The following is a 25,001-nucleotide window of genomic DNA, read 5'->3' as shown; positions in this document are numbered from 1 at the left end:
CACCCAAATCCAGATAGCTAATGTTCTGAAAGAGCTGCAAAAATCTGGACCTCTACAAATCAGCCGGGCTAGACAATCTGGACCCTCTCTTTCTTAAATGATGCACTGCAATTCTTGCATCCCCTATTACTAGCCGGTTCAACCTCTCTTTTGTATCGTTTGAGATTCCCAAAGATTGGAAAGCTGCTGCGATCATCCCCCTCTTCAAAGGGGGAGACACTCTAGACCCAAACTGCTATAGACCTATATCTATCCTACCCTGCCTTTCTAAGGTCTTCGAAAGCCAAGTTAACAAACAGACTACGGACCATTTCGAATCCCACCGTACCTTCTCCGCTACGCAATCTGGTTTCAGAGCTGGTCATGGGTGCACCTCAGCCACGCTCAAGGTCCTAAACGATATCATAACCGCCATCGATAAGAGACAATACTGTGTAGCTGTATTCATCGTCCTGGCCAAGGCTTGACTCTGTCAATTACCACATTCTTATCGGCAGACTAAACAGCCTTGGTTTCTCAAATGACTGCCTTGCCTGGTTCACCAACTACTTCTCTGATAGAGTTCAGTGTGTCAAATCGGAGGGTCTGTTGTCCGGGCCTCTGGCAGTCTCTATGGGGGTGCCACAGGGTTCAATTCTTGGACCGACTCTCTTCTCTGTATACATCAATGATGTCGCTCTTGCTGCTAGTGAGTCTCTGATCCACCTCTACGCAGACGACACCATTCTGTATACTTCTAGCTCTTCTTTGGACACTGTGTTAACAACCCTCCAGACGAGCTTCAATGCCATACAACTCTCCTTCCGTGGCCTCCAATTACTCTTAAATACATGTAAAACTAAATGCATGTTCTTCAACCGATCGCTGCCTGCACCTGCCCGCCCGTCCAACATCACTACTCTGGACGGTTCGGACTTGGAATATGTGGACAACTACAAATACCTAGGTGTCTGGTTAGACTTTAAACTCTCCTTCCAGACTCACACTAAGCATCTACAAACCAAAATTAAATCTAGAATCGGCGTCCTATATCGCAACAAAGCATTCTTCACTCATGCTGCTAAACATACCCTCGTAAAACTGACCATACTACCGATCCTCGACGATGTCATTTACAAAATAGCCTCCAACACTCTACTCAACAAACCGGATGCAGTCTACCACAGTGCCATCCATTTTGTCACCAAAGCCCCATATACTACCCACCATTGCGACCTGTACGCTCTCGTTGGCTGGCCATCGCTTCATACTCGTCACCAAACTCACTGGCTCCAGGTAATCTCCAACTCTCTGCTAGGTAAAGCCCCGCCTTATCTGAGGTCACTGGTCACCATAGCAGCACCCACCCGTAGCACGAGCTCCAGCAGGTATATCTCACAAGTCACCCCCAAAGCTAATTCCTCCTTCGGCCACCTCTCCTTCCAGTTCTCTGCTGCCAATGACTGGAACGAACTGCAAAAAAAAAAATCACTGAAGCTGGAGACTCATATCTCCCTCACTAGCTTTAAGCACCAGCTGTCAAAGCAGCTCACATATCACTGCACCAGTACATAGCCCATCTGTAATATAGCCCATCCCACTACCTCATCCCTATACTGTATTTATTTATCTTGCTCCTTTGCACCCCAGTATCTCTACTTGCATTCTTCTGCACCTCAATCACTCCAGTGTTTAATTGGTATAGTGTAATTACTTCGCCACCATGGCCTATTTATTGCCTTACCTCCCTTATCTTACATTTGCACACACTGTATATAGATTTTTTCTACTGTATTATTCTAGACTCTGTTGTATGTGTCGAACTGCTTTGCTTTATTCTTGGCCAGGTCGCAGTTGTAAATGAAAACTTGTTCTCAACTAGCCTACCTGGTTAAATAAAGGTGAAATAAAAAATAATAAAATAAACTATAAATACAAAAGTATGTGGAGACCCCTTCAAATATACATGATCAAAAGTATGTGGACACCTGTTCGTCAAATTTTCAAAATCACGGGCATTAATATGGATTTAGTTCTGCCTTTGCTGCTATAACAGCCTCTACTCTTCTGGGAAGGCTTTCCACTTGATGTTGGAGTATTTCTGTGGGCACTTGCTTCCATTCAGCCATGAGCATTAGTGAGGTCTAGCACTGACGTTGGGCGATTAGGCCCGGCTCGCAGTTGGCGTTCCAATTCATCCCAAAGGTGTTCAGTGGGGTTGAGGTCAGGGCTCTGTGCAGGCCAGTCAAGTTCTACCACACTGATCTCGACAAACCATTTCTGTATGGACCTCACTTTGTGCACGGGAGCATTGTCATGCTGAAACAGGAAAGGGCCTTCCCCAAACTGTTGCCACAATCATCTACAATGTCATTGTATGCTATAGCATTAAGATTTCCCCTCACTGGAACTAAGGTGCTTTGCCCGAATCATGAAAAACAGCCCAGACCATTATTCCTCATCCACCAAACTTTAGTTGGCACTATGCATTGGGGCAGGTAGCATTCTCCGGGCATCTGCCAAACCCAGATTTGTCTGTCAGACTGCCAGATGGTGAAGCGTGATTCATCACTCCAGAGAACGAGTTTCCACTGCTCCAGAGTCCAACGGCGGCCAGCTTTACACCGCTCCAGCCGACGCTTGGCATTGCGCATGGTGATCGTCCAAGAAAACTTGGCTGCTCGTCCAAGAAAACCCATTTCATGAAGCTCCTGACAAACAGTTTGTGTGCTGATGTTGCTTTCAGAGGCAGTTTGGGACTCTGTAGTGAGTGTTGCATAACCGTGGGGACTGCAGGTTAGGAGTCAACCCGTGCATCACTACTACATTGACACTCCAACACACACATACAGTGCCTTCAGAAAGCATTCATACCTGAATTCAAAATGTATTCAAATTATTATTTCATCTACACACAATATCCCATAATGCCAAAATTAAAACATGTTTTTAGAAATGCATTAATAATTAAATACAGAAGTCAAATTTACATAACTATTCACACCCCTGAGTCAATACTTTGTAGAAGAACCTTTTGGCAGCGATAACAACAGTGAGTCTTTCTGGGTAAGTCTCTAAGAGCTTTCCACATCTGGATTGTGCAACATAAACTCATTATTTTCAAAATTCTTCCAGCTCTGTCAAACATTGCTAGACAACCATTTTCATGTCTTGCTCTAGATTTTCCAGCAGATTTAAGTCAAAACTGTAAATCGTCCACTCAGGAACATTCACTGTCTTCTTGGTAAGCAACTCCAGTGTCGATGTGGCCTTGAATTTTAGGTTATTGTCTTGCTGAAAGGTGAATTAATCTCCCAGGATTTTGCCTGTGTTTGTGTATTCCGTTTATTTTTTCCTTTTTAATCCTCACTCCTCAACGATTACAAACATCCCCATAACATGATGCAGCCACCACTATGCTTGAAAATATGGAAAGTGATACTCAGTGATGTGTACAGTTGGATTTGTCCCAAACATAATACTTTCTATTCAGGACAAAAAGTGAATTGCTCTGCCATATTTTTTGCAGTATTACTTTAGTGCCTTGTTGCAAACAGGATGCATGTTTTAAAATGTGTATTCTGTACAGAATTCCTTCTTTTGAAGCTGTCATTTAGGCTAGTATTGTGGAGGAACTACAATGTTGTTAATCCATCCTCAGTTCTCCTATCACAGCCATTAAACTCTGTAACTGTTTTAAAGTCATCATTGTCCTCATGGTGAAATTCCTGAGCGGTTTCCTTCCGCTCCGGCAACTGAGTCAGGAAGGACGCCTGTAGCTTTGTTGTGACTGGGTGTATTGATACACCATCCAAAGTGTAATTAATAACTTCACCATGCTAAAAGGGATATTCAATGTCTACTTTTAATATGTTTTACCCATCTACCAATAGGTGCCCTTCTTTGCAAGGCAATGGAAAACCTCCCTGGTCTTTGTGGTTAAACCTGTGTTTGAAATTCACCGCTCGACAATTGTATGTGTGGGGTACAGGGATGATGTAGTCATTTAAAAAAAATAATGTTAAACAATATTATTGCACACAGAGTGAGTCCATGCAATTTATTATGTGACTTGTTAAGCACATGTTTGCTCCTGAACTTATTTAGGCTTGCCATAACAAAGGGGTTGAATACTTGACTCAAATATAAATTACAACAATAATTCCTCTGACATTATGGGGTATTGTGTGTAGGCCAGTGACAAAACATCTACATTTAATCCATTTTAAATTCAGGCTGTAACACAACAAAATGTGGAAAAAGTCAAAGGGGTGTGAATACTTTCTGAAGACACAACATACGCTCACACACAGTTCTGTCACACGCTTCACATACGCTGCTGCTACTCGGTTTATTATTTATCCTGATTGCCTAGTCACTTTTAACCCCCCCCCCCCCCACATATTGCCTCAACTACCTCGTACCCCTGCCCATTGACTCTGTACCGGTACGCCTTCTTTGATATTATTTTCTTACTTTGTATTATTATTTTCTTACTTTTTAACTCAGTATTGTTGGGAAAGGGTTCGTAAGTAAGCATTTTAAAGTCTACACCTGTTGTATTCAGCGCAAAATTAGATTTGAACTACCAGCTCTATTGGCATAGCACCAAATGCGATTTTGTCATGTTGACCAGGGCCGTATGTAGCCAACGTGTCAGAATGAGTGCTGACTGACGATCAGTTTCGCCTTTTAGATCAAACTTAATACAATTGAATGGAAATCTGGGGGGGACCTGATCCTAGATCAGCCATCCTATTCTGAGATGCTAGTTACATATTTAGACCGCTGCGCCACTAAGGCACTGCATCTCAGTGTAGGAGGCGTCATTGCAGTCTCTGGTTCGAATCCAGGCTTCATCACATCTGGCTGTGATTGGGAGTCCCATAGGGCGGCGCACAATTGGCCCAGTGTCGTCTGGGTTTGGCCGGTGTAGGCCGTCACTGTAAATAAGAATGTTCTTCACTGACTTGCCTAGTTAAATAAAGGTTAAAAAAAATAAATAAAACTTTAACTAAATGTTCATATCTATGGCTATGATATAAAAAAATGGGGTGCTTGTGAATGGCTTAGAGTAGGGAGAATATGGTAAAGGACATATACAATTGTGTAAGCGACACTTGGAATTTGACCCTAAACTAACTTGCGACACAGCAGGGTTACCAAGGGAACCAACGTCATGAAAACGTTTAATATCCCAAATCAATATCCTGTTAAATAAACTCTAAATGAATCACAGTACATCAGTGTTTTAATACGGTTGTTCACGGCTGCTCGATTCATCTAGGTTTTGTTGATCTACACAGCCAATTGATGTGTAACACATAGGCTAGTGGTGTTGCATGTCAACGCAGTCTTCAAGATGTAAATCAATAACACACATACACACACAGTAGTTTAACAGACAAGACTGGTCATATCATCTCTCTATTCTCTCCTGGTCTTGGTCTCCTGGTTTTGGTTCCCCCCCCCAAAAAAAACACAACCATTTTAACTTTAAGAAGATCGTTCGTCAATGGCCTACCAAGATATCCTCTTTTAGCACTAAGGTTCTTTGGGAAACGTACCGGTCAAGACCTTCATTAAAAAGGTTTCAGATTCACAATGCAAGCGGATGGAAAACATCCATTGACATCAATATAATTGATCAGGCAATTATAACTATTGCCAATTGTCTTCATTCATAAAACACTTCCAATGCAACAATACTGTGGCACTGACGTCTCTTTCCTTCCGGAAGAGACACAAAAACAGCAAGCGTCATCTAATACCTGATAAATCTATCAAATTAAGTGAACAATGAATCCATAATGGACTCTCACTCTGCATAATAAATGGAGTCAATGCAATTTTAAGATGTTCATTTTCAGCAGTTTCTCTTACTCTCTGCAAACCACCGGGCGATGTTTACAGCATCTGACAACAGATTATTTGGGGGGGGGGGGGGGGGTAATGACAGATGGCAGCAGAGTTGGAGGGGAATGGAGTTAATTTCACAGTGGCTGCACAGGGGGGGGTAACAGCTCCTTGCACATAGTTTAACATACTGTAATTACCCCAAAAGTGAAAATGATTCAATTTCCCAAAAAAAGCAGGGGAAGAAGTGTGTGTGTGTGTACACTGTTTGAATGTTCTCCCCACACATTCACGGTTAAACAGTTGAGGGGTGCATCCAAGTGAGTAAATGTACTTTTAACGAGTGACAAGGGAAGATTACTTTTCCTCACAGGGGCATATGTAAGAGGGAAAGGGAGAAGAATAGGGGAGGGAAAGATATCTTGAGAGGGGAGACTTCTGAATCAAAAAGGAAGCAACCGAAGCATGACAACCCTACTCCATTATACCATGGAGAGGCTCTGGATTCGTCTCAAATCACACCCTATTTCCTAGGTATTGACCTACTTTAGATCACAACTCAGGTCAAAAGGAGTGCACTGAATAGAGAATAGGGCGCCCTTTGGGACGCCACTTCTCTGTTTAAGTGCCCAATCATTAGGGCTTTGGAAAGGCTACATTCTAAAAATCAGATTTCTAAAAGAACAAGACAGCCAGTAAACTCAAGGATGGGTCTTTTAGTAGAGTGATGGCTAACGGGACATGCCTCTTGATAGAGCAGTAGAGTGATGGCTAACGGGACATGCCTCTTGATGGAGCAGTAGAGTGATGGCTAACGGGACATGCCTCTTGATGGAGCAGTAGAGTGATGGCTAACGGGACATGCCTCTTGATGGAGCAGTAGAGTGATGGCTAACGGGACATGCCTCTTGATGGAGCAGTAGAGTGATGGCTAACGGGACATGCCTCTTGATGGAGCAGTAGAGTGATGGCTAACGGGACATGCCTCTTGATGGAGCAGTAGAGTGATGGCTAACGGGACATGCCTCTTGATGGAGCAGTAGAGTGATGGCTAACGGGACATGCCTCTTGATGGAGCAGTAGAGTGATGGCTAACGGGACATGCCTCTTGATGGAGCAGTAGAGTGATGGCTAACGGGACATGCCTCTTGATGGAGCAGTAGAGTGATGGCTAACGGGACATGCCTCTTGATGGAGCAGTAGAGTGATGGCTAACGGGACATGCCTCTTGATGGAGCAGTAGAGTGATGGCTAACGGAACATGCCTCTTGATGGCTAACGGGACATGCCTCTTGATGGAGCAGTAGAGTGATGGCTAACGGAACATGCCTCTTGATGGCTAACGGGACATGCCTCTTGATGGAGCAGTAGAGTGATGGCTAACGGAACATGGCTCTTGATACAGCAGGGTTAGAACACACCGAGCTGAGCTGATGATTCTAGTGTCATCACACTGCAGGGGGAGCAGAGGCACAGGGAAAGGGGGATACCTAGTCAGTTGTGCAACTGAATGCATTTAACTCAACCCCTCTGAGGTGAGGGGTGCTGCCTTAATCAACATCCACGTCTTCGGCGCCCGGGGAACAGTAGGTTAACTGCCTTGGTCGGGGGCAGAACGATAGAGTTTCACCTTGTCAGCTCTGGGATTCGATCCAGCAACCTTGCTGACCCAACGCTCTAACCACAAGGTACACACACACTACTCTCCCTCTTAAATACACACGAACCACACACACACGCCGCTCACACACGCGCTCGCCGCTCACACACGCACCGTTCACACGCCGCTCACACTCACAGACACTGCGCGCACGCACAGACACACGCTCACAAATGCAATGCACACACACTTGCCGAGACACACAAATCCAAAGAGACAGACAAATAGGGAGAGTGGAAGTGAGGGCTCAGGTACACACAAACACTGATATTGATTGGTACACTCAGAGTCAGTGCAGGTACTACAGGCCACCCACTGAGTGAGGTTTAAAAGGAACGGGAGGGGAGAGACTAAATGAGAGGAAGAAAATAAAGAAAAATAGAATGGTTCCCTCTGAGCTGAAAAGGTATGGTGCAGGGGACTTCCAAGGGAGTGAGGAGGAAGGGACAGAGCAAATCAACAAAGAGAAAGAAACAAAAACAGAGAAAGCAAGAGGTCAAGAAATGAGAGAGAAAAGGATGGGAAGAAGTAGAGGTAGAGGTAGCCAGCAGAGTGAGAGAAAAGGATGGGAAGAAGTAGAGGTAGCCAGCAGAGTGAGAGAAAAGGATGGGAAGAAGTAGAGGTAGCCAGCAGAGAGAGAAAAGGATGGGAAGAGGTAGAGGTAGAGGTAGCCAGCAGAGTGAGAGAAAAGGATGGGAAGAAGTAGAGGTAGCCAGCAGAGAGAGAGAAAAGGATGGGAAGAGGTAGAGGTAGCCAGCAGAGTGAGAGAAAAGGATGGGAAGAGGTAGAGGTAGAGGTAGCCAGCAGAGTGAGAGAAAAGGATGGGAAGAAGTAGAGGTAGCCAGCAGAGAGAGAAAAGGATGGGAAGAGGTAGAGGTAGCCAGCAGAGAGAGAAAAGGATGGGAAGAGGTAGAGGTAGAGGTAGCCAGCAGAGTGAGAGAAAAGGATGGGAAGAAGTAGAGGTAGCCAGCAGAGTGAGAGAAAAGGATGGGAAGAAGTAGAGGTAGAGGTAGCCAGCAGAGTGAGAGAAAAGGATGGGAAGAAGTAGAGGTAGCCAGCAGAGAGAGAAAAGGATGGGAAGAGGTAGAGGTAGCCAGCAGAGAGAGAAAAGGATGGGAAGAGGTAGAGGTAGCCAGCAGAGTGAGAGAAAAGGATGGGAAGAAGTAGAGGTAGAGGTAGCCAGCAGAGTGAGAGAAAAGGATGGGAAGAAGTAGAGGTAGAGGTAGCCAGCAGAGTGAGAGAAAAGGATGGGAAGAGGTAGAGGTAGCCAGCAGTGAGAGAAAAGGATGGGAAGAGGTAGAGGTAGCCAGCAGAGTGAGAGAAAAGGATGGGAAGAAGTAGAGGTAGCCAGCAGAGAGAGAAAAGGATGGGAAGAGGTAGAGGTAGCCAGCAGAGTGAGAGAAAAGGATGGGAAGAAGTAGAGGTAGCCAGCAGAGAGAGAAAAGGATGGGAAGAGGTAGAGGTAGCCAGCAGAGTGAGAGAAAAGGATGGGAAGAAGTAGAGGTAGCCAGCAGAGAGAGGGAAAAGGATGGGAAGAGGTAGAGGTAGCCAGCAGAGAGAGAAAAGGATGGGAAGAGGTAGAGGTAGCCAGCAGAGTGAGAGAAAAGGATGGGAAGAGGTAGAGGTAGAGGTAGCCAGCAGAGAGAGAGAAAAGGATGGGAAGAAGTAGAGGTAGAGGTAGCCAGCAGAGTGAGAGAAAAGGATGGGAAGAGGTAGAGGTAGCCAGCAGTGAGAGAGAAAAGGATGGGAAGAGGTAGAGGTAGAGGTAGCCAGCAGAGTGAGAGAAAAGGATGGGAAGAAGTAGAGGTAGCCAGCAGTGAGAGAGAAAAGGATGGGAAGAGGTAGAGGTAGCCAGCAGAGTGAGAGAAAAGGATGGGAAGAGGTAGAGGTAGCCAGCAGTGAGAGAGAAAAGGATGGGAAGAGGTAGAGGTAGCCAGCAGAGAGAGAAAAGGATGGGAAGAGGTAGAGGTAGCCAGCAGTGAGAGAGAAAAGGATGGGAAGAGGTAGAGGTAGCCAGCAGAGTGAGAGAAAAGGATGGGAAGAAGTAGAGGTAGAGGTAGCCAGCAGTGAGAGAGGAAAGGGTGGGAAGAGGTAGAGGTAGCCAGCAGTGAGAGAGAAAAGGATGGGAAGAGGTAGAGGTAGCCAGCAGAGAGAGAGAAAAGGATGGGAAGAGGTAGAGGTAGCCAGCAGAGAGAGAGAAAAGGATGGGAAGAGGTAGAGGTAGCCAGCAGAGTGAGAGAAAAGGATGGGAAGAAGTAGAGGTAGCCAGCAGAGAGAGAAAAGGATGGGAAGAAGTAGAGGTAGCCAGCAGAGAGAGAAAAGGATGGGAAGAAGTAGAGGTAGCCAGCAGAGAGAGAAAAGGATGGGAAGAAGTAGAGGTAGCCAGCAGAGAGAGAAAGAGAAAAGCCTGCCTGTGCAGTAATGAGCACAGCAAGTGAGGCCTGGCTCAGTTCAAAGCCCCTTGTTCTCATTCCACCATGAAAACCTCCCTCTACTCCCTACATTATAAATGGCCATTTCTACTTGTCAAATGACAGCACCAGCAATAAAAGGATAGGATATCTTCACATGAAAACTCTTGCTTTAGTAGGCTACTGTATCATAAGACAAGTATTTTATAAATCAAGCCTGTTCTGGCTGGAGTGTTTTCTAGTTCTAATGGAGGGGAGATGGGGGAAAATACAAACTTATTTCCGGGGAAATGTGTTATGTGTATGACTACAGCCATATTTGCAGACTTTTATCCTCCAATAAAACATATAGCTTAGACCAAGGCTCTCCAACCCTGTTCCTGGAGTGCCTACCCTCCTGTAGGTTCTCACTCCAACCCAGTTCCTGGAGAGCTACCCTCCTGTAGGTTCTCACTCCAACCCTGGAGAGCTACCCTCCTGTAGGTTTTCACTCCAACCCCAGTTGTAACTAACCTGGTTCAGCTCATCAACCAGCTAATTATTAGAATCAGGTGTGCTAGATTAGGGTTGGAGTGAAAACCTACAGGAAGGTAGCTCTCCAGGAACAGGGTTGGAGTTAAAACCTACAGGAAGGTAGCTCTCCATGAACAGGGTTGGAGTTAAAACCTACAGGAAGGTAGCTCTCCAGGAACAGGTTTGGAGTTAAAACCTACAGGAAGGTAGCTCTCCATGAACAGGGTTGGAGTGAAAACCTACAGGAAGGTAGCTCTCCAGGAACAGGTTTGGAGTTAAATCCTACAGGAAGGTAGCTCTCCAGGAACAGGGTTGGAGTTAAAACCTACAGGAAGGTAGCTCTCCAGGAACAGGGTTGGAGTGAGAACCTACAGGTTAAAATAACAATAGAAGATCAATCCTTCTCTGATTGCGGAGTGGGAATTAGTCACCCAGCGAGACCATGGAGAGATTGAAGGCGAGAGAGCGTGAGCGAGAAACACACACACGTGCTCTCACCTCGCAGACACAGCTTAAAGATGACGGGCACTGCGCCGGACACCTATACTAGCTGACTCCAAGGACGCCAGGTAAGGTCACCGCCGTTACTGATACTTTGACAAAGCGTCTCCCTCCATTAGCGTTCTGTCGATACCCTTATCTACCACCATTACCTTGCCGCCGTGTGACTCATTTAGCCAGGAGTGGCTGTTAGTTTAAGCCTACGTACCAAATGGCACCATGTTCCCTATATATGGCCCAATGGGTTCTGGTCTAAAGTAGTGCACTATATAGGGAATAGGGTGCCATTTGGGATGAACATCTTGAGTGTGTGATACTGCTGGGCCTATGCAGTAGTGCTGCTTTTCCTATTCGCTTCCAAGTGAAATGGTTGAAGAAAATGATGGAGATGTGTTGACAAATTGAGGCTCTTTATGTGATTCAGTGTCGGGAGAGCCATAAACGTTAAGAAATAGAATTGGATGCCGAGTGAAGGCTTTGGGAATAGAGAGGCTCGACGTGGGGGGGGGGGTCGTATTACAAGAGGAATAAGAAAACGACAGGAGAGAGGTGTTTGAAGAGTACTACTGCTACCTAGCGACGAATGATGGGATGGTTGGCCCTGGACAATTTAAAATGGCTTGTAGGACACAGACACACTCATATTCACAGAAAATACACATCGGTGCGGGACTGCAAGAGGAGATGGGGAGAGAGACGACAAACAGCGAACACTATAAAACTGGACTTTACTCACGGCCGAGTGGCGTTTCAAAATAGTGCACACAATATGGATCTCTTGAGATATGGATATTGCACAGATCTATATTGCAATTTGGATGTGAATTAGATACAGTTACACACACACATATACGTTTTTAAGTCATGTTTTTAAAATAAAATCGTAGTGGTAGATATCAGTTTGCATTTTGACTCAAAGCGACCTTGACTCAAAAAAGGTTGGTGACCATCGGTCTAGACTAGAGGTCGACCGATTAAATCGGAATGATCTATTAATTAGGGCCAATTTCAAGTTTTCATAACAATCGGAAATCGCCATTTTTGGACACCGATTTTTTTTACACCTTTATTTAACAACACATTCTTATTTTCAATGACGGCCTAGGAACGGTGGGTTAACTGGCTTTTTCAGGGGCAGAACGACAGATTTTTTACCTTGTCAGCTCGGGGATTTGTTTTTGCAACCTTCCGATTACTAGTGCAACGCTCTAACCACCTGCCTTACATTGCACTCCACGAGGAGCCTGCGTGGCAGACTGACTACCTGTTACACGAGGGCAGCAAGAAAGCAAGGTAAGTTGCTAGCTAGCATTAAACTTTAAAAAAAACAATCAATCTTCACATAATCACTAGTTAACTACACATGGTTTATGATATTACTAGTTTATCTAGCGTGTACTGCGTTGCATATAATCGTGTGCCTGTTAATTTCTCATCGAATCACAGCCTACTTCGCCAAACGGGTGATGATTTAGCACTGTCGTTGCACCAAACCTAACCAAAAACATCAATGCCTTTCTTTAAAATCAATACACAATTATATATTTTTTAAACCTGCATATTTAGTTAATATTGCCTGCTAACATGAATTTCTTATAATTAGGGAAATTGTGTCACTTCTCTTGCGTTCCGTGCAAGCAGTCAGGGTATATGCAGCAGTTTGGGCCACCTGGCTCGTTGCGAACTGCGTGAAGTCCATTTATTCCTAACAAAGACCGCAATTAATTTGCAAGAAATGTACATAATTCTGACATAACATTGATGGTTGTACAATGTAACAGCAATATTTAGACTTAGGGATGCCACCCGTTAGATAAAATACGGAACGGTTCCGTATTTCACTGAAAGAATAAACTTTTTGTTTTCGAAATGATAGTTTCCGGATTCGACCATATTAATGACCAAAGGCTCGTGTTTGTGTGTTATTATGTTATAATTAATTCTATGATTTGATATAGCAGTCTGACTGAGCAATGGTAGGCAGCAGCAGGCTCGTAAGCATTCATTCAAACAGCACTTTCGTGTGTTTGCCAGCAGCTCTTCGCTGTGCTTCAAGCATTGAGCTGTTTATGACTTCAAGCCTATCAACTCCCGAGATTAGGCTGGTGTAACCGATGTGAAATGGCTAGCTAGTTAGCGGGGTGCGCGCTAATAACGTTTCAATCGGTAACGTCACTCGCTCTGAGACTTGGAGTAGTTGTTCCCCTTGCTCTGCAAGGGCCGTGGCTTTTGTGGAGCGATGGGTAAAGATGCTTCGATGGTGGCTGTTGTCGATGTGTTCCTGGTTCGAGCCCAGGTCGGGGCGAGGAGAGGGACGGTAGCTATACTGTTACACTGGCAATACTAAAGTGCCTATAAGAACATCCAATAGTCAAAGGTATATGAAATACAAATGGTATAGAGAGAAATAGTCCTATAATTCCTATAATAACTACAACCTAAAACTTCTTACCTGGGAATATTGAAGACTCATGTTAAAAGGAACCACCAGCTTTCATATGTTCTGAGCAAGGAACTTAAAACGTGAGCTTTTTTACATGACACATATTGCACTTTTACTTTCTTCTCCAACACTTTATTTTTGCATTATTTAAACCAAACATGTTTCATTATTTATTTGAGGCTAAATTGATTTTATTGATGTATTATTTTAAGTTAAAATAAGTGATCATTCAGTATTGTTGTAATTGTCATTATTTATTTTTAATTCGGCCGATTAAATCGGTATCGTTTTTTTTTTTGGTCTTCCAATAATCGGTATCGGCGTTGAAAAATCATAATCGGTCGACCTCTAGTCTAGACCGTCCTCCAGTGGCCACCTGTTTAAGTACAGAAGTACATGGACAGTCTCCTTAACTCACTTTCAGCTTTACACATGTAGATGATAGATGCTAGGAGAAGCAGCTGCCGAAAGCCTGTCCAGATCCTGAAATCAAGGAGTGATTTCGGCTTGCAATTTTTTTTAGTGTAGATGCAATTGCAGCAAAAAACTGTCACATAAAATAGAGAACCATGAGGAATGTGTTGAAATCCCCCAAAACAAGTGCTAAATGACCTACAGAAGTAATTTTATGTATATTTTGAAATGAGCAGAGATAGTGAGACAGTGAGAGAGAGAAAGTGTGAGAGAGAAAGAGAGACAGAGAACTAAAAAGACAAATCTAGCCACTGACCAGGACTTGGGCTCTCCAAAGTGGAGGTAGTTGATACTGTAGAGATCCATGTCCTCTGTGTGCCAGGCGAAGGTGGTCTTCCACATGCCAAAGTACAGGTAGGGCGTGTTCACCCCCTCGATCACGATGCCACACTCCTGCTCCACCATGTCCAGCAGCGTGTTCAGGTGGCCGATGTTCCACTCACTGATCTCCTGGAAACACACAGACAGAGGAGGGGGTGAAGACGGTGACCCAATTAAAGCATATTGGCTACATTTACCAAATAAATTGAAGGAAAAAAAGTCATGCCTATAGACATGGAGTTGAACTGTTTGTTTGTCACAATTGTACTTCAGCTAGTCTTTTACCAGTGAATAACATAGCTATACTATGAGGACTAAGATTGCCATTGATGTTCAAGGCCATGTAGTAATACATGTTCACCACCAGATGGTATCAAGGCCACGTCACATAAAGACATGATATTTCAGCGAGTATTTTTTTATTAAAACTTCAACAGGTGTTACTGTCGGTTACTTAGTAATTCCACACCATTTGTAACTACAGTGCATTTGTTAAGTATTCAGACCACTTCCCTTTTTCCAAATTTGGTTACGTTACAGCCTTATTCTTAAAATGGATTAAATACAAAATGTCCTCCATCTACACACAATACCCCATAATGACGAACCGATAACAGGTCTAGAATTTTTTGCTAATTTAGTAAAAAAAAAAAAACGGAAAATATTCCTTCTATACATACGTACTCAGACCATTTGCTAAAGAGACTCAAAATTGAGCTCAGCATCCTGTTCCATTGATCGTCCTTGAGATGTTTCTACAATTTCATTGGAGTCCACTTGTGGTAAATTCAATTGATTAGAAATTATTTGGAAAGACACACACCTGTCTATATAAGGTCCCACAGTTGACAGTGCGTGTCAGAGCAAAAACCAAGCCATCAGGTCGAAGGAATTGTCCGTAGAGCTCTGAGATAGGAATGTGTCGAGCCACAGATCTGGGGAAGGGTACCAAAACATTTCTGCAGCATTGAAGGTCCCAAAGAACACAGTGGCCTCCATCATTCTTAAATGGAAGAAGTTTAAAACCACCAAGACTCTTCCTAGAGCTGGGCGCCCGGCCAAACTGAGCAATCGGGGGAGATGGGCCTGGGTCAGGGAGGTGACCAAGAACCCGACGGTCACTCTGACAGAGCTCCTCTGTGGAGATCGGAGAACCTTCCAGAAAGACAACCATCTCTGCAGCATTCCACCAAGCAAAACTTTATAGTAGAGTGGAAGACACTCCTCAATAAGAGGCACATGACAGCTCGCTTGGAGTTTGCCAAAAGGCACCTAAAGGATTCTCTGGTCTGATGAAAGCAAGATTTAATTTTTTGGCCTGAATGCCAAGTGTCACCTCTGGAGGAAATCTGGCACCATCCCTATGGTGAAGCATGGTAATGGCAGCATCATGCTGTGGGGATGTTTTTCAGTGGCAGGGAAGGGGATACTAGTCAGGATTGAGGAAAAGATGAACGGAGCAAAGTACTGAGAGATCCGGCAGGGTAGCCTAGTGGTTAGAGTGTTGGACTAGTAACCGAAAGGTTGCAAGATCGAATCCCAGAGCTGACAAGGTACAAATGTGTTGTTCTGCCCCTGAACAAGGCAGTTAACCCACTGTTCCTAGGCCATCTTTGAAAATAAGAATTTGTTAACTGACTTGCCTAGTTAAATAAATGTAAAATAAAACATTTAAAAAAATCCTTGATGAAAACCTGCTCCAGAGCGCTCAGGACCTCAGACTGGGGTGATGGTTCACCTTCCAACAGGACAACAACCCGAAGCACACAGCCATGACAACGCAGGAGTGGCTTCGGGACAAGTCTCTGAATGTCCATGAGTGGCCCAGCCAGAGTCCGGACTTGAACCTGATCGAACATCTCTGGAGAGACCTGAAAATAGCTGTGCAGTGACACGCCCCATCCAACCAGACAGAGCTTGAGAGGATCTGCAGAGGAGTATGTGAGAAGCTCCCCAAATACAGGTGTGACAAGTTGGTAGCATCATACCCAAGAAGACTTGAGGCTCTCATCGCTGTGCTTCAACAAAGTACTGAGTAAAAAGAGTCTGAATACTTGCAAACATTTCAACAACAAAAACACTTTTTGCTTTGTCATTATGGGGTATTGTGTGTAGATTGATGAGTGGCCGGGAAAAAAACGATTTAATCAATTTTATAATAAGACTGTAACGTAACAAAACGTGGAAAAAGTTAAGGGGTCTGAATAGTTTCCGAATGCACTGTATAGCGAAGCCAGGGTCGTGTTCAGAAGGCGAGAAACAGAACAGTAACAGCGAGGTAAGCACTATTTGAACTTGTCCCATAAGAAACACGTTGTTACTAACCTGCCAACCCTGTCCAACTTTTGAAGAGTACCAGACGCGTGCGGGAAATTGGAGATTCAACTCCATTGGGGTTCTCTCCCCTCCCCCGCACGCTTGTGCGCTGTTTTTGAGTTTGATCGCATTATAGAATTGGTGCAAAGGCATTTTAGAAGCATTTCCTCTATAGCTAACACCGGACACTCATTCATTAACCGCTCCGTCTTATAAACTCCCGACCCCATTTAATGCCAAGACGTTCATATCTATTTTTTATTATACTTTTGTAATGCTTTTTGTGACGTGGATAATAATTACAGTTAATCTGGTTGCGTGACCCTCGTAATGTTAAGTGGAAAATACAACTAATGGATGCGAAATTAAATGTATATCACACTCGTACAAACACGACCAGTTATTTTTCATATTTACATTTCATTTCTTTCAGGAAGAAATGCGAGTGAACTGCTGGCATTTTAGAGCCCACTGAAAGTTCATCTTATGTTCCCTAACATTAACTTAAAACAATTAGTGTTTACCTTTGCACAACACACTGAGTCGAAAAGGGATTTGTCCATGTGTTGACGTACAGCTGACAGTGGGCAAACTCAGCATCACAACAAACAGGAGGGGCAGACATGGGGTAGCTCGTCGAATAATTACATATTAACCTCCATGTCCGTTGACACAAACTCTGTACATGTCTGTGTGTTGCAGCTCGAGAATCAGGATATTAGATTCTCAGTGGATTTATTTTTTATTTAAAAAAACATAAGCCCATTTTCATTTCTGCGTACTTTTAACTCTGATCTCGTACCTGCATTCATGGCCAGAGAATTGCATATTTGGTACGCAAAATGCATGCATGTTCGCAGGTCTGCATGTCTAATAAGCAAGGCTTGTTCCTGGGCTGACTTACAGAGTCATAGATGGAGCCGCTGACGTCAGCCCCGTAGATTGGAGACACAAAGGTGAGGTTCTTCCAGTACTTCCTCTCCAGGTCGTCAAAGTCCTTGTGTCGGGGGGTACAGTACCTGAGAGTGGAGGGGAGAGTAGAGAGGTCTATAGTTCACCAGACGGACACTAAATGGGACAGGCAGTGAAACAGGCGAGAACAAAGGCAACCCAATAATATCAATGGAAAAGTGATAAATCAAAGGTTCACAATCGTACTGTGTGTCATTTGTAATGGTCTCAACTCTTCATAACTGTGGTAACCTAAATTGCTGTGATTGGGAAAGAAAACATTTTATATAAAACTTTTTTTTTTACTACCAAAAGCATAAATTATTCTTTAGTTAGTTCACTGTGAAAAAAAAACTGTCTCTGATCATAACAGTAATGTATCTTCTGCATTATTCTGAATGGGTCTGAATGTCTGGTAGCTGGGTGATGTGAGGCCCTACTTTCTGCTGTTGGCCAGTTGGCGGTACTCCCCCACAGTCATGGACTTCTTCTGGATGTTGTACTGGGTAAAGAGGCCTGACTGGCCCGTCACCACCTGCATGATGGGAGCAGGGATCGTCATCTCCTCAATGACGTCATATGACTTCCGTGGCTTCCAGCCCTTAGGGGGAATCACCTGCAAGAAGGGAGGGAATGTGAAAGTAAGTGAGTGAGAGAGGATGTGAGGGGGCGAGAGTGAAAGTGAAAGAAAGGGGAAAAAAGAGAGACAACCGTGACCAAGTGAGATGGAGAGGCAATAACAATACAAGGCTGAATTATTAGTGTTAGGCCATTTAAACTAAACTGTCCTGATGTGTGTGTACCTTCGCCAGGCCTGCGCGGTGTGCTCCTTGAGTCTCCATGTAGGCAATGTATTTGGCAAAGTCCTTGAATTCCTCCATGGTGGGCCGGAAGGTCATGATCTTACAAGTTGGATTCATTACTGGGACTGGAGCTGAATCTGCAGCTAGTTCTGGGGCTGTATCTGGTGTTAGCTCAGGGGCTAATTCTGGGGCTGGAGCGGAATCTGCTGCTAGTTCTGGGGATATGTCTGGTGCAGGATCTTTGCCCATGTCTGGTGTTTCCAGCGACATGGTGGCAGGTGGATCTGGAAATAGAAAGAAATGACAGCGAATAGAATAAAAAAGCAATACATTTATTTTTTACCTTTATTTAACCAGGCAAGTCAGTTAACACATTTTTATTTACAATGACGGCCTACCCCGACAACGCTGGGCCAATTGTGCACCGCCCTATGGGACTGTCAATCATGGCTGGATGTGATACAGCATGGATTCTAACCAGGGACTGTAGTGACGCCTCTTGCACTGAGATGCTGTGCCTTAGACCGCTGTGCCACTCGGGAGCCCAATAAGGCACCAACAGACCTGGGTTCATATGTATCTAGTCTTGAAAACCACACCCTAGGTAACAGTGACTAGGGCACGGGTTGCCAAACAGCAAATGTTTCCGTTTATTACAAATCAGCATGACAGTACATTTAAAAGCATTTCAAACTGAAGGAAGTATGGTTTTTGAAATGCATCAGAAAAGGTATTGAGACGTTCAGGCAATAATTTTGTATGATCTTCTTGGCGGGAAATAACAATCAGTAGCTTTCTGTCCTTGGTGACAAATTTTCATGCGAATATTGTAAAAGACGCATGAAAAAAATAACATTTTTCAACCAGAGATGAGTTTCCATCAAATTGACTTGTTGCTGATACGTTTGTGTGTGATGATGTGGTGCAAAAAATAAAAAATAAATTCCATCGCATTTAACTCCATCGGTTGTCACTAAACACGTTGCATTATTAATGTAATGGAGGCTGTTTAACGGGCTCATGACTAGGGCTGTCCCAGACAACAACAAAAAAGTAAAAGTCGACCGAGAGCAATCTGTTCTATCGAAGAAACAATTGGTCGAAATTTTTAAACGTGTATTTTGCCATATATAGACAGACGCTATGTGTTTAAATAAAATCAACTATACTGGAAAAATATATAAAACGCATCATGTAAAGTGTTGGTCCCATGTACATGAGCTGAAATAAAAAGATGGCAGACATGTTCCATACAGCACAAAAAGTGTATTCCTTTCAGATTCTGTGCACACATGTGTTTACATCCCTGTTAGTGAGTATTTGCCAAAAACCTAACAGGTGTGGCATATCAAGATGCTGATTAAACAGCATGATCATTACACAGGTGTGCCTTGTTCTGGGGGACAATAAAAGGCCACTAAAATGTGCAGTTTTGTTACACAACACAATGCCACAGATATCTCAAGTTGAGGGAGTATACAATTGGCATGCTGACTGCAGGCATCTCAACCAGAGCTGTTGCCAGAGAATGAGAATTTAATGTTAATTTATTTACCATGTTCTAGTGAATTTGGCAGTACATCCAACCCGCCTCACAACCGCAGACCACGTGTATGGCGTCGTGTGGGCAAGCGGTTTACGGATGTCAACGTTGTGAACAGAGTGCCCCATGTTGGCGGTGGTGGTAAGGTATACGCAGGCATACGCTACGTGCAATGAACACAGTTGCATTTTATCTATGCCAATTTGAATGCACAGAGATACCGTGACAAGATCATGAGGCCCATTGTCGTGCTATTCATCCGCCCACATCACCTCATGTTTCAGCATGATAATGCACGGTCCCATGTCGCAAGGATCTGTATACAATTCCTGGAAGACGAAAATGTACCAGTTCTTCAAATGGCCCGCATACACACCAGACATGTCGCCCATTGAGCATGTTCGGGATCTTTTCTATCAACATGTACGTCAGCATATTCCAGTTCCTGACAATATCCAGCAACTTCACACAGCCATTGAAGAGGAGTGGGACAACATTCCACAACCAACTGATTAACTGATGCAAAGGAGATGTGTAACGCTGCATGAGGCAAACGCTGTCTGTGACAAACAGATGCATATCTGTATTCCCAGGCAAGTGAAATACATAGATTAGGGCCTAATGATTTGTTTTGCAAATGACTGGATTTCCTTATGTACCAAATCAGTAAAATCTTTGAAATTGTTGCGTTTATATTTTTGTTCAGTATGAATGCATGCACTAATCTTGTGCAACACGTTAGGACATAAAACGGATCGCGTTCTTCATTTCACTTGTCACATTATGAAGCTTGCCGTAGTTCTCCAGAACGGTTGAGCCAGTCACGTGTTTGTTTGCAAATAGCACAAAGGGACACAGCGGGAACAGAGTCCAGCGGTCTATTGACATGGGTCGCGTTTTATATTGAAAGTCAACTGTTTTTTTGCTTCAATAAAAATTATTCAGGGACGTTCAACTATAGTTTTCCTAAATATAAAATACAATAATGCAAAACAATAGGCAGAAAATTGCTTAATTTATCAGATAACAGAAGTGCAACGCTATATGGTTGGTAGCCACACAGAGTAAATAAGCTTGCAATGTTTTTGCATGGCCATCATATTTTTCATGTTTATCATAGAAAGAATGTAGCCAGCTACATGTCCTAACGTTTTTGTTGTTATTAAAAAGGTTATCTTTCATTTTACCAGAGAAAAGTAGGCTGGCTACACCAAGAAAAGTACAAGAGAAAAGTAGCTACACTTCATTCAGAGCGCGGTCTGCTGCTTGAATGCCTGTGAATTTGCATCCGAGTGGAGAAATGCAACTGAAGCATGAAATTAGTCTAATGACGAGCAGAAATTACAAGAAGCATCTTAGAGCTGCGCTTCCAAACGCAGAAAGTTATTTATTATGAATTTTAAACTTTTTTTTTAATGCGTGAAAAACAAATATTTCTGCATTAACGCGACCCTTGATAGTTATCTAAGCATCTGAATGAATGTGACAGGTATCATATAGTGTTCGCTTTCTGAGGAGTTTGCGAAATTATTGCCCATTGGATGAGTTGTGTACATCTGCCACTGTTTGATTTCCTCTCTCCTAACAGAGCAGGCAGGCCCATTGCCCTAGCGACTCCACACAGGCACAACGTGTACACATGCTGCTTCAGACAGTAGAGTTCTTCCTTCAGACAAGCATGCGCCAAAACTGTGTTCATTTGCACAATGTCTCTCGTTCACATTCGCTTGTAAAATGTCCAAATTAACCAAAAATGACATTTCGGTAGCTCTTTCCTGTACATGTATAACTTTACGAGTTGGATTGGCTACCTTAAATTTGTTTATTTTCGTTTACACTCATTAGCAGTTTTAGCTAGCAGCCTCCACGGAAATTCGATATTACGTATGCTAATTTTGTTAGCCTTCTGGTAGACGCCCAATGGGTTTATTAGCTGTTTTTGCGACCCTTGTGTAATAAGCCTGTAATACCGTAAATCCAGAGATGAGAGAAGGACGGTATGACAAATTCTGGTTCCCGCCGGGCCCTAATCAGTAGGCTATTAAAGACTCAAACTGGCAACAGGAGCAGGACCTGTCTTATTACTGTAGATATACAGTACCAGTCAAAAGTTTGTACACACCAACTCAATCAAGGGTTTTCCTTTTTTTTCTCAATTTTCTACATGGTAGAATAATAGTTAAGACATCAAACGATGAAATAACACATGGAATCATGTAGTAACCAATAAAACTGTTAAACAAATCAAAATATATTTTTGATTTTAGATTCTTCAAAATAGCCACACTAACTTTGACAGCTTATCACACTCTTGGCATTCTCTCAATCAGCTTCACCTGGAAAGCCTTTCCAACAGTCTTGAAGGAGTTCCCAGATATAATGAGCACTTGTTGGCTGCTTTTCCTTCACTGTGGTCCAACTCATCCCAAACCACCTCAATTGGGTTGAGGTCAGGTGATTGTGGAGGCCAGGTCATCTGATGCAGCATTCCATCTCTCCTTCTTGGTCAAATAGCCATTACACAGCCTGGAGGCGTGTTGGGTCATTGTCCTGTTGAAAAACAAATGATGGTCCCACTTAGCGCAAACCATATGGGATGGCATATCGCGCTGCAGAATGCTGTGGTAGTCATGCTGGTTAACTGTGCTTTGAATTCTAAATAAGTCGGCAACAATGTCACCAGCAAAGCACACCATCACACCCCCTCCTCCATGCTTCACGGTGGTGACTACATATGCAGAGAGCATCCGTTCACCTACTCTGCGTCTCAAAGACATGGCGGCTGAAACCAAAAATCCCAAACCAAAAGGACAGATTCCCACCGGTCTAAATGTCCATTGCTCATGTTTCTTGGCCCAAGCAAGTCTCTCCTTCTTATTGGTGTCATTTGGTAGTGGTTTCTTTGCAGCAATTTGACCATGAAGGTCTGGTTCACGTAGTCTACTCTGAACAGTTGATGTTGAGGTGTGTCTGTTACTTGAACTCTGTGAAGCATTTATATGGACTGCAATTTAACTGTGCAATTTCTGAAGCTGGTAACTAATGAACTTTTCCTCTGCAGCAGAGGTAACTCTGGGTCTTCTTTTCCTGTGGTGGTCCTCATGAGAGCCAGTTTCATCATAGAGCTTGATGGTTTTTGCGACTGCACTTGAAGATACTTTCAAAGTTCTTGAAATTTTCCAGATTGACTGACCTTCATGTCTTAAAGTAATTGTGGACTGTTGTTTCCCTTTACTTATTTGAGCTGTTCTTGCCATAAAATGGACTTGGTCTTTCACCAAATAGGGCTATCTTCTGTATACCATCCCTACCTTGTCACAACACAACTGATTGGCTCAAATGCATTAAGGAAAAAAATTCCACAAATGTACTTTTAACAAGGCACATCTGTTAATTGAAATGCATTCCAGGTGACTACCTCATGATCTGGTTGAGAGAATGCCAAGAGTGTGGAAAGCTGGCAAAGTGTGGCTACTTTGAAGAATCTAAAATATATTGAATTTTTATTCCATGTGTTATTTCATAGTTTTGATGCCTTCACTATTATTTTACAATGTAGAAAATAGTAAAAACCCTGGAATGAGTAAGTGTGTCCAAACTTTTGACTGGTACTAATATAATACCTAAAGTTATTAGAAAAACATTTAAAATCCAATATCAAAAACACTTGTCTATCCTGTCAGTTCTTCACACACTGATTTTACTACCTACATTTTAGCATTTTATTCTTAACGTATTTTACTTAGTTTAAAGACACTTGGAGAGGTGAAACACTGAGTAATACGTGTGTTCTTAAATCCACTCTTTCATACACTTTTCTGAGTGATACATGAAGCTATGGCAGGACGCACGTAGACAGTATACAGCTGGCGTTGTCAAAGACAGGGGAACTTAGCCAGTATCTGACTAGCTAGCCAACTAGCTACACATACTGAAACTAGCAATTGTATTAGTACACTGATAAAACTGGCACATTTATCCCACTAGCTATTCACCGTGTGACTCAGTTGGTAGAGCATGGCACTTGTAACGTCAGGGTTGTGGGTTCGATTCCCACTGGGGACTAGTACCAGCAAATAGGAAAATGTATGCACACACTACTGTAAATCACTCTGGATAAGGGTGTCTGCTAAATTACTAAACTGTAAACTCACAGGAATAACGCTCAAGGCATTTGTAGCATACGTTAGCTAACAAGTATTTCAAGGTAATGTTAGCAAGCACAAAGTGATTTTCGGAGCAGGTTAGGACAGCATTTTCGCTAACCATTTCCCCAACCTTAACCTCAGTATCCTAACCTGCTCCGTAAATTTTCCAAACCTGCTACGAAAAAGTAACTTGGGTAACGAAGTGTTTCGCAGCTAAACTAGTTACAGTAACGTTACATACAGTAAGTTAATAGTTCGCGTGCAAGCGTACGCTGACCGTCGTGACACAGGCAGCTAGCAAGCAAACTCAATATTCAGAATTAACAGTAGTTACTAAGCTAGGAAAATAGTGCATGCTATGGATCGATCAAAAAACGATTGTGTAACGTTAGTGTCACTTATGTCAGCAATGCATGCTAGCTATATGGGTGTCCGATGTATGCAATTAAAACTAGCTAAGTTAGTTAGCTCGCGCCTAGAAACGTAACGAAATGTTATGTTCATAGGCTCGCCCTAGCAAAGCACGTAGCTAGTTAGTAATAGTTGTATAATAGTTGTAAGCAAACACCAATTTATACTGTCGAGAATGGCCGTTTTGGGAGTTCATTCGAATTTTGACAGCCAGTACTCCGCTCACAGGCTGCCTTCCCCCATTCCATACAAGTCAACAAAACAGGCACCTTCGCTGGCTAACTAGCTAGCTACAACTGTTTTTGATCACATCGGAAATAACACGTGTATCTAGGTGCACTTGAGCCCCAAAAAATAAGAAAATCATTCAACATTACCTCCCGCAGCAAAATATGTTCCTTTTCTTTATTTTTCTCAATCGATGTTTCTCGTTTTATAAAATCCACACACGATCGATTATCTTTTAGAGCTTTAGCTAGCTGGTTGCACACAGGAGAGCTAGGCCTCACGCCTCCCTCACGAGTTTTAGCTCAGTGATTGGCCAGACTAGGTTTGTAGGCATTCACTGGATACATTCTGTGGATTTGTTTGGATGACCTCGTTGATAGATTGCTATATGAACCAATAAGGCAGACCGAACTGGGCAGCACATATTCCGGTTGCGAAAAAGG

General features: G+C 43.3%; 1 protein-coding gene across 3 annotated transcripts in view; it reads right to left on the bottom strand.

Annotated features, from left to right (window-relative positions):
• Positions 1-25,001, bottom strand: part of LOC129867431 (lysine-specific demethylase 4B-like) — an 84,575-nt gene extending 59,574 nt beyond the window's left edge. For 2 of the 3 annotated variants that reach the window (XM_055940824.1, XM_055940825.1), the window contains exons 1-6: positions 24,708-25,001; positions 22,108-22,321; positions 18,229-18,512; positions 17,866-18,041; positions 17,379-17,493; positions 14,094-14,287 (exon numbers count right to left, since the gene is read on the bottom strand). In XM_055940824.1, coding sequence (XP_055796799.1) covers positions 14,094-14,287; positions 17,379-17,493; positions 17,866-18,041; positions 18,229-18,512; positions 22,108-22,195 — 857 coding nt within the window. In that variant the 5' untranslated portion in view covers positions 22,196-22,321; positions 24,708-25,001. The remainder of the gene's footprint in view (positions 1-14,093; positions 14,288-17,378; positions 17,494-17,865; positions 18,042-18,228; positions 18,513-22,107; positions 22,322-24,707) is intronic. The other variant, XM_055940826.1, reaches the window with a different exon arrangement.

Source organism: Salvelinus fontinalis, chromosome 12 (assembly GCF_029448725.1).
Source record: "Salvelinus fontinalis isolate EN_2023a chromosome 12, ASM2944872v1, whole genome shotgun sequence".
Classification (NCBI taxonomy): Eukaryota; Metazoa; Chordata; class Actinopteri; order Salmoniformes; family Salmonidae; genus Salvelinus; species Salvelinus fontinalis.
Note: the sequence above shows the minus strand (reverse complement) of the source record. Positions and strands in the feature narration are given on the sequence as shown.